We start from the raw sequence: 14,950 nt of genomic DNA on the forward strand, positions 1-14,950 counted from the left end.
GAACAAATAGCCCTGTCCCTGAACATCTCTCCATCATATAAATGTTTAACTTATAGTCCATTTAACCCTAACCCAAGTCCCTGAAGAAGGAAAAAATGATTTACTATTGTCTTTTAAGAAAAACCAAAGCAGTGTTTGCTGGTTATATTTCAGCTAACAAGATTTTTAAAAATAACTTTTCCCCTCCTTTCACCAATACCTTAATATAATGTTCATTATATTCATTATACCTCACACTTTATAGTAAAGGGATAAAAGAAATGTAAATGTTCCTCCTATATTGTGTATTTTTATGTTATGGCTAAAGCTTATGTCAGATAATGCTTACAATGAAGAATAATTAGTGTCACAGGACTGCAGATTTAAAAGAGACTTCAGAAGTCATCTAGTCTAACTTTTAATTGAACAGCAAACAAATGTGTCAACCCACATCTGAATAATTCCCTGTAAGACTTATCCAACGATTGGTTATCCAGCCTTTGCTTAAAGACCTTCAGGGAGGAGAATCCACTACCATCCAGAGGCACATTGTTAGGAAGTTTCTCTTCATATCATGCCTAAATTATCTTCTTGGAAATTTTCAAACTATTACTCCTAGTTGACTTCTCACTGATGCTTACTGAAGAGGAGTGAGACTTGAACAGCCCTGGACTTTAAGAATATCAATTTCACAGCTAAGTGGAGGATGGACTAGACATCAAGTCAAAAATCTACTTCTCTTAACTTCTATTACTTGTTCCTTTGTTTTCCTTCTACAACCAAGCAGGAGAAGTCCAATCCATCTTTCATTTTATGGCTATCTTGTCCTCCCCCTAGTCTTCAGATTAAACAACCCTAGTTCAACCAATCCTCTTCTGATATAATTCTGAGGCCTTTATTATGCAGGTTGCCCTCTTCTGTACAGGGCTCAGTTTATCAAGGTCTTTCCTAAAATTGTGGTGCACAAAACACAGAGTACTACAGATGTAGTACCACCGTGTTTAAAAGAACACCAGCGTGAATGCTGAAGTCTTCAAGATCACTACAGGGAATGGGGAGAAAAGAAAATCTGATTCAGATGCTGAACTATTAGAGAAAGGAAGAGAATACATTGTACATGGACAATACCAGATTTTGTTTTTACTATACTTGTTGACTATACATGTTACAAAGGTTGTGTTTTTCTTTTTTTTTTCCCTTCAATTTTTTTGGAGAAGCAGGGAGAGAAAATAAATGCTTATTGACTGAGAAAAACTAAATAAAATATTTTAAAGAGGAGAAAAGGAGGCAAGAATATCCTGAGAATTAGTAGATTCAATAGATGTCCACTAACTATCCCTTTAATAAATGTTCTACAATTTTGCTAGGAATCAAAGAAACACACAAAAAAGATAAATGTACCTGTCCTTCTGAATTACTGCCCCAGGCATACACATCTCCAGTTGATGCTAAAGCAAGTGTATGTTCAGCTCCTACTGCTACATCCTCAATAACAACTCCAGCCAGGACTGGGATCTGTTGTGGTCGGTTGTGATTTCGAGCACGACCTTCTGGCAAGCCTATTAAACGGTCTGTAACACCGCAAAAAGCAAACATTTTATTGACACAGCACATCCCTTGAGTTTTTTAAAAATTCATTTTCATACACACACACACACACACACACACACACACACACACAAGAATAAGAAAAATTAGGGGAAGAGAGGACAACTTAAGCAAATGGAATATGAACACCACATCCTTTATATCATGCTACTAGCAGTCTCTACATTTCAGCCAAACTAGATTACTTATGTCCCCCAATCATAGCCTATGCTCTTCTACATTTCTGTAAACTACTGCCTACGCTTCTTGCCCCTGGCCAATCTCTGACTGATGAAATCCCAACTTGTCATTCAAAGAAAAGTCTAAGTGACAAATTTTCCCTGAAGTCTTACCCAAGTGCCTGAACTAAATTGAGATCATCTTGTCTTAATGATATTACATATTTCTTTTACACATAGATTTTAAGTTGTTTCAGTAGTACCTGGGCACATATCTTATCCCCAACACCTAAACTAAGATGCCTTTGAAGGCAAGGGTTGTACCTTATTTATCTTTGATTTTCCCCAGAGCCTAAGCACAATGAATTATACATAGAAAGTACTGAATAACTGTTTGTGGAGAGAATGGAAGGGAATGGAGATCATAATTCTTGTGAAATAGTCTGCCTTTTTAAAAATGCTAGTTGGCTTATAAAAAGTCTTAGCCTTGATCCAAATCCTGTAACTTATAGTAGATTCACTAGATAAACTGAGATATTATTCCACTTTCACCTCCATTTTTCTGATTATAATTTTATATAATATAGAACTTTCAGTTAATCTAAACAAAGTGTGAATGTAAGGTAAATTATACTATATGGTCCTTCTTCTACAATCTTTTTTTTTAACCCTGTAATTTCATTGGTATAGGAAAATCCCTTAACCAATACAGACTGGCATCTTCTGTGTAATTTAGATCCTTTGAAAGTAGAGGACAATTAGAGGTTCAATCATTTACCCAAGGTCACACAGCTAGTACAGATTACAGTCAGGACTTGAACCCAGGTCTCTATGTTCCAAGTCTACAATTTTATTATTAGTCAGTAAATAAATATTTATTAAGCACCTATTATATGCCAGGCATTGCCCTAAGTGGTGGGGATATAAAAAGAGACCTAGAAAATGTACCAGCCCAAATTCTGATGGAAGAAATCCCAAACACCTAACAGCACATCCTCTGGAGACAGCTCAGGAGGTCTGCTGACACTAGAAACGTGTCCAGAGCAGGAGCATGCTGCTGTCAGAGCCTGCTGTGCTCGAGGAGAGGCTGAGCACAGGGTAGGAGGAGGTGCCAGACCTGTACTGAGGCTCTGGGAGGGGACAGGTGCCAACTGGCAGTTTTGCTGACTACTATACAGTTCTAGGTCACAGATCTGCTGTGGCGTGAAGGGGACCTACAGAGGAGAGCAGCATCCTAGGGGAGGGAGGTCTTGGGTTTTTGTGTGTAGAAAGGAGGAAATTCAGAAGCCAGCAGCAGCAACTGCAGTGGTTTGGCTCAGACCCCATGAACAGAGGAGGGTTTCACTTCCAGCATCTTGCCAGGCTTGTAGAGAAATAATCAAGGCAGGAATCCCAAACCAAATCAAAGGGGAACCTACAATTCTGCCACTCTAAATCAACAGAGCTTTTCAGCTAGCTGATAGGGGCTGAGTCCAGCAACAGTCTACTCTTGCTCAGATCCAAACCCAGGTCAGGAACTGGCAGCAATCAAACTCTGTCTTGGATCAGACAAGTCTAGAAACACTGAAAGCCTGCAGCTCTCCAGCCTGTCCCTGAGATCCTGGAGTAACACAATACTCAATATGCTAAGGAAGAAGCAATAGGACCAGTCCAGAATGTCCCTTCAGAAGTGCGGCAGAGCCCAGTGCTAACATCAAGGCCAAAGTTAGGAAGTAGGCTGGAAGAATGGATAAACAAAAAAAAGAATCCCACCAACATAAGCTATAACGATGGTAGGGACCCTAAAAAAAATCAAAATACCCAGAAGAGAATAACTAAAATATTTATAAGCAGTGCCTCAAAGAAAAACACATCTTGGGCACAAATTCAACTAGAATTCCTAGAAGAAATGAAGCAAGAATTTAAGAAGGTTTTATAAATGCAATGAGATCACTTGAGGAAGAAAATGGAAAAAAAATAAAAGCTATGGAAGAAAGAACTGAAAAAGGGATTAACAACTTGGCATAAGAGACACAAAACCTTGCTCAAGCAACAAACTCCCTACAAATCAGAATGGATTAAAGAGAAGCCAACAATTTCACGAGATAATTAAATATTACAATAAAGTCAAAAGGCTGAAAAAATAGAAGAAAATACAATAAGGGATCTCAATAGCAAAAACAACTGACCTGGAAAACAGAAGAAAAATGTAAGAATCATTGGACTGTCTGACCACCTCAACCAATAAGAGCCTAAACATCATATAAGATATCTATCTATGTCTCTCATAACCAGAGGGCAACATAGAAACAGAAATAATACACTGGTTATATCCTGAAAGAAACCTCAAAATAAAAACTCCCAGAAATACCATCAAAATCCAGAGCTTCTAGGTCAAAGAAAAAATACAGCAAATAGCTAGAAAGAACTGAAGTACCCAGGAATCACAGTGAAAATCACACATGATTCAGCAGCAACAACTATAAAGAAACAGAGAACTTGGAATATGATATTCCAGAAGGTAAAGAATATGGGTTTACAGCCAAGAAAAACTTATTCAGGAAAACCCAGTATAATTTTATAGGGTGATAAAATGAACCTTTAATTAAATAGAAGACGTCCATGCATTCCTAATTAAAAGATCAAATCTGCAAAAAAACTTTTTAAAGTTCAAACACAGGAGTGAAGGGAAACACAAAAACATAAACATGAATGAACAATGAAAATTAAATAAACGAATGAATAAATGAATAACTACGCACATACAACAGAAGTTACTGAAATATATGAAATACAATATAAACTATTAAAATATGTGGCCTGCATCCATATATAAAATAAATGCTACATATAAAAAGACAAAATTGTATGGACCCACTGATTACAACTCCACAAAAACATACATATATACATTAAAGAAGACACAAAAAGAATTACAAATTAATGTTCATTAATGTTCAAATGCTTCTTCCTCATCTCCCACCCCATTAGACTCCTACACCCACATTAACTTGTTCAAGTTGATTTTAAAAAAAGATTCCTTACCCTGTCCAAAAGTATACACATGACCATCCTTTGTCAATGCAACAGAAAACTGTGTGCCACAAGCAACTTTTTTGATTCCAATTCCACAAAGAACATCTACTTTCTGAAAAAGTAAAAGTGTAATTATACACACACATTTTGGAAGGGGAAAAAAAAAAACTCTGCTATTTCCTAAGTTTAACACGTATCTATGATTAAAATAAAATCTCATTTTATGGTAAAATTATTACTGCTTTGGAGTGGGGAGTTGATACTTAAAGCTATTCACCTAATTCCACCAAAATTTAAATATCTTCTTCCTTACCCACTTCTTTCCCTAGTTCCCCTTCTCTTGCTCATTACCCCCCTAAAATTTATCTGAATGGGAAATTTATAAATATACCTCTCAAGATACAGCAAAGGATGGGCAAAATTCAAAGAAGAAAAGTGGGCTTATCTCATAGGACATAGCTAGTAGCAAGGAACCATAACCCTAAGCCTTAAAAAACATTTCAAATAGTTATCTAAAACTGAGTCATTTCTGCTGAGACATGGTCCATTCCCCAGGGTGAGGGGTGAATATGTTGACAGAAACAAAGTGACTAGTGAATATATACAGTGATAAAATACAATATGAGCACCAAAGAAACTCTACCAACTCAGGTATGGAATGTTACAGTGCTTATTTCTGATTGGCATCTAAGTGTAAGGCACTTTGTCATCTTCGGTTATTAAGTCCCTAAAATTCATCTGAAGAGCATGCACCTGCTGTGGAAGGGGGAAGGTAGTGGTCCACTCAGAGTCAGTCTCCAATCCTGCCTGATCTGGAATGCTACTTGTCGGTCTTCCTATGTGCTGGGGTTATGTCCAGAAATAGACAAAAGGGAACTACGCCACAGGTTGACATGCGTGTAATCTGTTCTGGTATCTCACAGAACTGGAGATTTAGAGCTGGAAGAAACCTTAGAAATCATCGAGTCCAATCTCTCTCATTTGACAAATGGGGAAACTAGGGTCACCTAGATAACAAGCTATAATACTAGGATTTGAACTCAAGTCCTTTGACTCCAAATACATTTTTCTTTCCATCAAATCATTGAGAGCATGAGCTCTCTTCTTCCTTTGAAGCTAGAAACCAAACGTTATAAAACTATGACTATTACTTTGAGATATTACTTCCCAGTTTCCAGAGTTGAAAATAGTAACTTTGGATCATCTTTAAAAGCTTGGTGGGCTTACTTCAGCCCTCCCCTGCCCAGCTAAGAACTCATCTAAACATCAGTATATTATAGAATTAATGTAATAAAGTGCTCCTGAAAGGTGTGAATCAAAATTTTATAAATCAAATTAAATTTTAAATGTGAAATGTCAACTCATTATTTGACAGAACCCTGCATTTATATTGTGAATCATTCTGTAATGCTACTAAGTAAAGGTTCCTTTAACAATATGACTAGAAGAAAACAATAAATTAAGAAGTTAAGCTCAAATACTTGTTATTTTGTTTTTCTTTTATCTCTTTTAAAAATGGAAGCACAACTGCACTCAGGTAGCACATGGCCATGCCATATTGAAATGAAACTTGCTTAAGTATAAACTACCTATGGTGCCTGGCAAAAGCGCTTTTTGTGACAGAAGGTCACTGAAGAGTTTCTTTTAGATAATTTCACTATTATCACTTCAGTTCTATACTTTGCAGATTGCAGAAATGCATTCTACAAGTATGCATTTCTTTCTATGGAAAGCCTAAAGCCTATAGTAAGTAGGTACGAATTATTTCTCAGTTTAGTCAATAACAGTTTCATAAGCAAGACATAGTGTGTTGTAAATTTCATTCTATGTAAATATGTGAATGATCCCACCACGGTGGGCCACTGCCTCCACCAACAAAGACCATAATCTGCCTCTGAATGGGCAGCTCAGTCCTTTAGGCAGAGGTTAGCTGGCGTGCCCTGGGGCACAGGATTTGAATCCAGTTCCTGCTGACACCCAAGTCCAACCCTCTGGGAGAACATGACTCACTAAGCTGCTACCAATTTCACTACAAAGTAACAAAAGAGAAGCGCTTTTGAAAGTGTACTTATAATTCCATTGTTGTTGGAAACTCCCTCTATGAATGCAAATCAGCACCTTCTCCACAACTTTGCAGCCTTAGAGACTTGCCTGTGTCACTTGAGAGTTCAAGTGATGGGTCAGCGAGGTGGTGCGGTAGATAGAGCACCGGCCTGGAAGTCAGGAGGACCTGAGTTCAAATGCAGCCTCAAACCAAACACTTGACACTTAACTAGTTTTGTGTCAAGAGCCAGTGTCTTTCAGAGACAGGAACTGAACTCAGCTCTTCCTGACTCCAAGGCCAGCTCTCTAGCCATTAACATGCTTTCCTTCATAAAATAATATTAATTAAAAATAAAATGGCACATGGTTAAAATGTTTTAAAGATTATGAAAAACAAGCTGATCAAGAGAATTAACCTGTGGTGAAGACTTTGCAGTAGAGTTTCCCAAGCCAAGTTTTCCATAATCTCCATCTCCAAAAGCCCACACCATTGAACCATCTGCAGACACAGCTAGGGTATGATTTAATCCACAAGCCACCTATCGGAAAAGCATTCAGTAGGCTTAACCAAAACACCACAAAACAAACTGCCACATATTTGAAACCCTTTATTTTCCCACCAATTATAAAATAATTTTCTTCATTCTCTTCTGGAATAGCTATACAAAAGCTATTTATAAATTATTAGCCATAATGCATCACACATCTCAGTTTCTAATGTTAGCACAGAATTAAAAACCATACCAAACCTGGTGCTACCTAAAAGTTACATCCCTGATAACAATGATACTCAGCCTTAGCTAGGAATCAAAGAAGTTAATCATTAAGAAAAGGTTTGTATGCACACCATGCCTTAAAATACTCAGTCACTAGTAGTCAATCTTATATAACTATTTACAAGTACATTAATATTTCTCTCTCTCTTACCTTCTTTGGATCTAGAAGGTACTTATAGTCTCTACATGTCTGGGAGAGATCCTTAGTCCTCTAATAGCAACTTCTACATTCTTACCACACACACACGTATAATAATTATTTAAAAGCAAAAATAATTACCATCGTACAACAGGGACAACTGAAATAAGGATTCCAAATGATAATCAAAAGTTTTTCTTCTTTCTGTTCAGCACCATATGGAATGTAGACTATGGAACATAGGTACACTCAGGATGAGCTACTATTGCAGGTTAGAAAAGAAGAGGGTGGGGCAGCTAGGTAGCACAGTGGATAGAGCAACGGCCCTGAAGTCAGGAGGACCGGAGTTCAAATCCGGCCTCAGACCAAACACTTGACACGAACTAGCTGTGTGACCTTGGTAAAGTCACTCAACCCCAATTACCTCACCCAAAAAAAAAAAAAAAAAAGAAGAGGGCCATCCTGTAGTTATTATTTCATATCTTGCCATTTTATGATAAAGGCATGTGTTAATATTTGAATTTTCACATTAGAAAAAAAAATTCAACGTACCAATAAATTTTTAAAAACTCCAAAAATATAAAAAAGTGATAAAGAGGTGAACCTACAATACAACTAGTATAATCTTAAGTATGGACAGCATAAATGAACAACACTGAAGAGACAAGAAATCACTATCAGATACACTATTTTACAGATTCATTCCATACTTGTCCAATTTGGTATCCCTCTAATGCTGTCACTCTCTCAGGAAGCTTTTTGTTAGAAGTGTTTCCAAGGCCCAAACGACCATAATCACCATTCCCAAATGTAAAAAGCTTGCCATCTGATGTCACCACTGCTGAGTGTTTGAAGCCACATGACATCTGAAGTAAAAATAAAATATATATATTTTTAAAAAACATAATTAGTATAATTAGCATGCTTAATTAATATACACATTTTAAAACAATTTTAAAAGTTTAATTCATTCAAAAAATATTTTTATTACTACTAAGTCACATTTACACAGATGCCTACAGTTTAGCAAGTGCTTTTCCTTACAACTCCATGAGGATGGTAGTGTAAAATTACCATCCTCATCTATAGGTTAAGAAACTATGTTTCAGAGAGATAAAAGTTCAAGGTGATACTGCAAACTGCAGCACTGGAATTCTAAACCAGTTTGAGGTCCTCTGACTCCTAATCTAACACCTTTTCCACAATCATGGAAACTAAGTAATAGTAGTGTATTCAATTTAGGGACTGGAATACTAGTTCATTCTACATTTAAGCTTCTTCCACATGAAGGTCAAGCTGAAGACCAAACTAGGTGGGAGATGCTTTTAAGCTATGTGTGTACTGGACAATCACTTGCCTTTCAAGAAGTCTTTTGTTTTATAAATTAATTTGGGCTCTGCAAAGAAGAACAGCCTGAAATTAGAAGTTACTATATTTCTAGACCAAATACTCATTATCAAAAACAATGCAACATCTCCCCACACTAATCTCAATCCCAGATCAAAGGAAAACCATTTATATGAGAAAGAAGCTAAATTTGTCTCCACTGCCTATAAAACCTTGGAATTTACAGTTTGAGCACTGAGTTGAAACAACTAGTTCAATAGATTTGTTACAGTGATTACATAACAAGATGTTTAACTCCTGAGACACATGCTCAACTTATTAAAGAACGCACTATCATTCTAAATTCATTTACTTTTTAAAAATCTTGTTATATAACATATATACAAATATATACATACATACGCCCCCAATTACAGGTTAAAACAATATGTGTTTTTTTTTAAAGTTTTCAGTTCCAAATTCTATCCTTCTGTCCTTTCTTCCCCTCTCCACTCCCTGAGACAGTCAGCAATCACATAGAGATAATATGTGTAATTATGTAAAACATTTCCATATTAGTCATTTTGTACAAGAAAACTCGAATAAAAAAATGAAAGTGAAAAATAGCATGCTTCAATCTATGTTTAGACAATTATCAGTTCTTTCTATAATTCATTTACTTTTGACTTTTTATAACGTTTCCCATTATTTTCTGTGTAGCAAGTAACCTGTCTACATTTAAAGACTGAATGAAAATTCTCTTAAGAACCTGAATCACTTCCTCTCCTTGCAAAGCCTCTATTTGCCTAGGTCGGCGTTGCCGGTCACTATTCCCATGGCCAAGCTTGCCATAGTCTCCATCTCCCCAGCTGAAGACCTCGCCACTTTCAGTTAAGGCCATGGAATGCCCATCAGAGCCACAAGAAGTTACTAGTTGTGTTACCACAAAGCCTACAAAAGAATGAAAAAACAAATCAGCAATGCTATATAAAAATTATTCTATTTATTTTTATCATTTCTAAACTCTGTATAGCCACAACATACCTGTCATGACAAATTCTAAGCATAAATTCTCTAAATAAAAACTTCCATAATGGCTTATTTATTTTAAAAATAAAATTTCCTTATTTATCTAGCAAAACTGTAGTTAGTTGTTGAAAAGTACCATCACAAATAGAGCTTAAGATACACAACTTCCAATTTTATAGGAATGTATTGTATATTTTTTAGTTGTGATTCAGATACTTTTATGTTCATAAAATGCTCATTTCTGCATTACTAAAATTAAAAATAAAAGCTAGTCATTTTTCAGGGAATTATTTCTTGACATTTTTTCTTCCAGTAAAAGCTACCTTTGAAATAGAAGTCCTCTGAAATCCTTTATCATGTCTTTATATTATCATATGCAAACTATTTTATTTTTAAATAAAATATGTGCAAAATTATAGCAATGTTATTAAAATAATTATAATTTATGCATCTTCCAAGCATTTGATTACATTGTCCAATGGCTCACAATGATATTTATAACTTTCACAGATGCTAACGTTACTTAATGATAAGTAACTTCAGAAACAATACTGCTAAAATGTAGCAATTAAAGTTGTATCCATACATCTACCACATGCAAGAATTCAGCATCTAGTTATTCATAATTTATGTGAAAATATTCTACCTATATATGTAAATACACACATATAAATGCATACACAGATCCTTTTGGATTTAATTCTATCTATGGATTAGCTTCTGGTAAGTTTTAATGAAATCTACATTTTCAATTGAAAAAACTGTAACCTTGTAATGCTGAAATAACTGTCAATACATGAAGGTCATCTGAATTTCCTTGTCCCAATCTGCCGTAACTTCCTTCCCCACAAGCCAATACTGTGCCATTGGCCTGGATAACAAAGGTGCAATTCTGTCCACAAATAACCTGGAATTAAAAACACACATACACACAAATTTATTATACACACATATATACATACTTATAAGTCACACTATACATTTGTCACTACATAAGCTTTAAAATTACAACATACTGACCAGTACTCTCTCATGCTTGATATAAAGCTACCTAATCCTCAGTCTTAAAATTAAAGCAGTCATTTCTCCTTGACCATTACAATCCTGCTAGTTTATCAAGATGGCTGTGAAACTAGCGTAACTGTTTCAAAGTTATTTGAGATCCTGGGTAATTTTGCTAAGAAGGAGAAGGTTTGGTTCACAGATTAGTACCAAGGAGCATATAATTAAAATAGGCCCTACAAATCATCTGAAGTACAGAAAAAAGAAAGCTAGATCAGCAATCCCAACTCAATTCAATTCAATAAATATTATTAAGCATCTACTGTTTCAAAAGCACTATACTATCTGGGGTATAAGGATATAAAGAGGAAAAACATCACAATTAATGCCCTTAAGAAAGTTACAACCCTACCAGGGAGACACATACCAGAAACAAATAATTGTGATACAAGGCAGAATGGTGTAAGTATAAAGGAATGTTATGAGAAAATGGAGAGAGAAACCAATGAATACTGGATGATGGTCGCATCTGAATGGTGAATAAAGAGGATTTCAAGATGGAGAAATAAGAAGTTAGCTATTTCAGAAGAGGGAGACAACCTAAACCAAAACATTTTCAGGAGGAAAGAAAGAAATCGTCAGTACAAGTTAGAAGGTAAAGTACATAAATAGGGATAGTGTGAAATAAGGCTGACAAGGTAGGATGGAGATAGAGGCGACTATGAAGTGTTAGGCTGAGTACATTTTATCCTATGAGTAATAGGAATGACTGAAGTTTTTGATCAGAAGAGGATATGATCAGACCTGTACACTACTAAGATTATTTTGTCCATGAAAGATCAATTAAAGACTTGGGAAATTTAGGCACCAATTTTTTTTTTAAAGGCTAAGAAACTAAGATGGTCAAAAAAGTGTTAATGAATGAAAAAAAAAATCATCAATTGGGGTGTATATAAATGCATACTAAGAAACAGTACTATTTCTGTAATATATTTTATATAATATTTATATGAATACATACTAAGAAATAATAATGAATTATCATGACAATTCACTTGGGAAAAAAATACTTACAAATCTACTAGAAACTCTTTAAATTAACCTAAAGAGCTTTTTAATAGCACTTCTATTTGTAAAGTATACTTTATAATCATTTTACTTGGGATTCCTGACAATAAGACTAGGAACTATACATCTTTACTACAAAGTTATTGCCAGTGCTGGTTATCAGAATTTTCAGCCCTTTAAAAATTTCTCTTCCATCACTGAACCTAGTTACCTGTTGAGCCTGTGAGAATGAAGGAGCAGCAGCCGGTATCATCACGTTTCTACCAGCCTCAGCAAGCTGTCCATGCCTTCCAGCACCCCACAGAAAGACATCACATTTGCCTCCCAGATGCCAGTCCTACAAAATCATAAAGACAATCATCTTAAAATCGCAAATAGGGGAAATACAAATTACGGAACTCTGAGGTTTCACTTTAAATTCATTAAATTAGCAAAAATTACTGAAGAGGGCATCTGTCAGTGCAGTAGGGACTATGGAGAAACAGAAACACAAATATACTGCTGGTGAAGCTGTGAACTGATCCAAATGTTCTGGAAAAAGTTTGAAATTTTATAGGAAAACCCACTTATCTGTTCATATCTTTTGAATCAATCACCCTACTACTAGATATATATCCAGCAAAGGTAACAGATCCCAAATATAACAAAATATTCACAGCAGCATTCTTCAGGGTAGTAAAAAGCTGGAAACAAATTAAGAGCCATTTGGAAAAGGGCTGAATAAACTGTTAGTAAATGAATGTGATCAATGTCATTAAGTCCTAAGACCCAACAAATATAAGGTATTTGGGAACACTTGTAAGGACTGATGTAGAACTAAGACAGTAAAATGAACAGAACAATAAATACAACCACAACAAAGTAAGTGAAAACAACACTAAAATAAAGTCAAACTCAAATTAACTGCAAAGACCAATCTTGGTCCCAAAGAAATGAAAAGGAAACATATCTCCCCCCTCTCCATAAAGAAGATGGGGACAGGTGTGAAATGACACATAAACTGTCAGATGAAGTCATTTTGTCAGTGGGGTTTTGCTTAAATTTTTATTTATACGTGGCAGGAATCAAAGTGGGGGTGGTAAAACTGGGAAATGAATCTTTATTTTTAAAAAGGCATTAGCAAAAGTCATTAGTTGTGGAAAATATTTAATAATAATTACTCCACTTCCAAAATAAAAGAATAACTGGTAGAAAAAAAAATTAGGCAGGAAATAAAACCGGGTGATCTATGTGAGATAAAGGATACAATATGACTAATTAAGCTATATGACAGGAAAAACAACCATATTTGGATGTATTTCAAACATATATAAATGTCATTTTCACTAACCTCAGGTCTTGATGTTGCCCAAGACATAATCTGCTCATCCATACCATTAATCCATTTACTATTATCCTGCAAAGGCATGAACATATTATGGTGAATATTGTAATCAATATTTACTTATTATCTGCTGAAAGCTCAACTCCTCTTTCCAATAGGCAAGATTATATTAGTGTTATAAAATCTTAAGAGAATGATCCCCAACAGAATTGTTATCAGTGCTACATATTGATCAATATTTGTATGTCTTCTCTGTGAAAAGTACTGGGTTTACTGATTCAATGTGCTCTCATACTGTTATTTTTAAAATATCAAAATATGCTTACAAAAAATAGAGATGAAAAAGATAAAGAGTTTATCACTGGGCTGATCTACCTTGACATGAAGCAGCACTATCTGGTCGGGCATTTATGTTCTTTATAAGGCTTCTGAAGCCAAATGGCTTTCAAATGCAGCCAAGAGAAAATGCCAACACATTAAACTATTGTGCTCATATTTAAGGATAAGCTTCATGATCATCTTTAAGAATGCAGAGGGGTGGTCAGGATGAACAAAAATTGATTAAATTTGTTTCAATCAAATGAGATGTTCAAAGGAGAATGGTGAAAGTTTTTTTTTTAAATACATTAATTAGACAATAAAAAAAGTAGTCTAAGGTAAAAGAAAATGGAAAAATATCAGAAAAGGCTGAGTTGTAATGAAAGATCTGATGAGTTTCTAAAAATTCCACTGATTTTAAGTAATCCCTTTTAACTATTAGCCTGGCATTCTATCAAAGTTAATATCTGATTGTAAGGCATTATATATTTTTCTGTGATTATAGGTCTGTTTCTATGAATAGGAGTTACTTGCTGTTGAATAATGATAATATACCATAGGATTATAGGTCTAGAAGCTAGAGAGACTTCATTGTTCACCTAGTCCAATCTCCTTATTTTACAGACGAGGAAACTGAGGGCCAGAAGGGTTTAAATGACTTCCCCAAGGTCACACAGGTATTGAGGAGCAAAGACAAGATTCAAATTTGAGTACAGAGGCTCAGAATTCAGCATTCCAGGCTAAGCATTCCTTACTCTGCACCATGCTTGCTGTCTCTCACCTGGTCATAGATGCCAGGAAATATTGCAATACCTCTCCCCAACCCATGTAAAAATAAAAATTGCTTCAGGGTAATTTACCATCAGGAATGCAAGTTCATCTTCTGGAACTGGCTCCAGGTCAGGAACAGTGAAGGACTCTGGAAACTGTGCTCCCTTTGCCAGAGCTTCAGCAGCTTTTATGGTGGTTGAAAAACATTCTAACCATGCCCATTCAGTTGGATTCCATGATGAAGGGTCAGGAAGACAGCTCTGATGATGAGGTGGTACCGGCGGGTTACATAAAAGCTGATCTAGATGCAGTCCAACAGCAAGGGAAGCCAGACACTGCATATAAGGACTATGAACGAGCTGATCCCCACAAACTACATGTGGCTAAAACAAAA

The 14,950-nt window shown here is 35.6% G+C and overlaps 1 protein-coding gene across 1 annotated transcript in view; it reads right to left on the reverse strand.

Annotated features, from left to right (window-relative positions):
- The window catches only part of HERC1 (HECT and RLD domain containing E3 ubiquitin protein ligase family member 1), a 193,823-nt gene that overhangs the window by 14,720 nt on the left and 164,153 nt on the right, over positions 1-14,950 (reverse strand). The window contains exons 60-68 of the mRNA XM_027851988.1: positions 14,646-14,939; positions 13,474-13,539; positions 12,355-12,480; positions 10,842-10,980; positions 9,814-9,995; positions 8,429-8,584; positions 7,220-7,342; positions 4,770-4,872; positions 1,381-1,550 (exon numbers count right to left, since the gene is read on the reverse strand). Of these exons, the coding sequence (XP_027707789.1) occupies positions 1,381-1,550; positions 4,770-4,872; positions 7,220-7,342; positions 8,429-8,584; positions 9,814-9,995; positions 10,842-10,980; positions 12,355-12,480; positions 13,474-13,539; positions 14,646-14,939 (1,359 nt within the window). The remainder of the gene's footprint in view (positions 1-1,380; positions 1,551-4,769; positions 4,873-7,219; positions 7,343-8,428; positions 8,585-9,813; positions 9,996-10,841; positions 10,981-12,354; positions 12,481-13,473; positions 13,540-14,645; positions 14,940-14,950) is intronic.

The sequence above is a fragment of the Vombatus ursinus genome, unplaced genomic scaffold, assembly GCF_900497805.2.
Source record: "Vombatus ursinus unplaced genomic scaffold, bare-nosed wombat genome assembly UNPS02009205.1, whole genome shotgun sequence".
In the NCBI taxonomy this organism is placed as follows: domain Eukaryota; kingdom Metazoa; phylum Chordata; class Mammalia; order Diprotodontia; family Vombatidae; genus Vombatus; species Vombatus ursinus.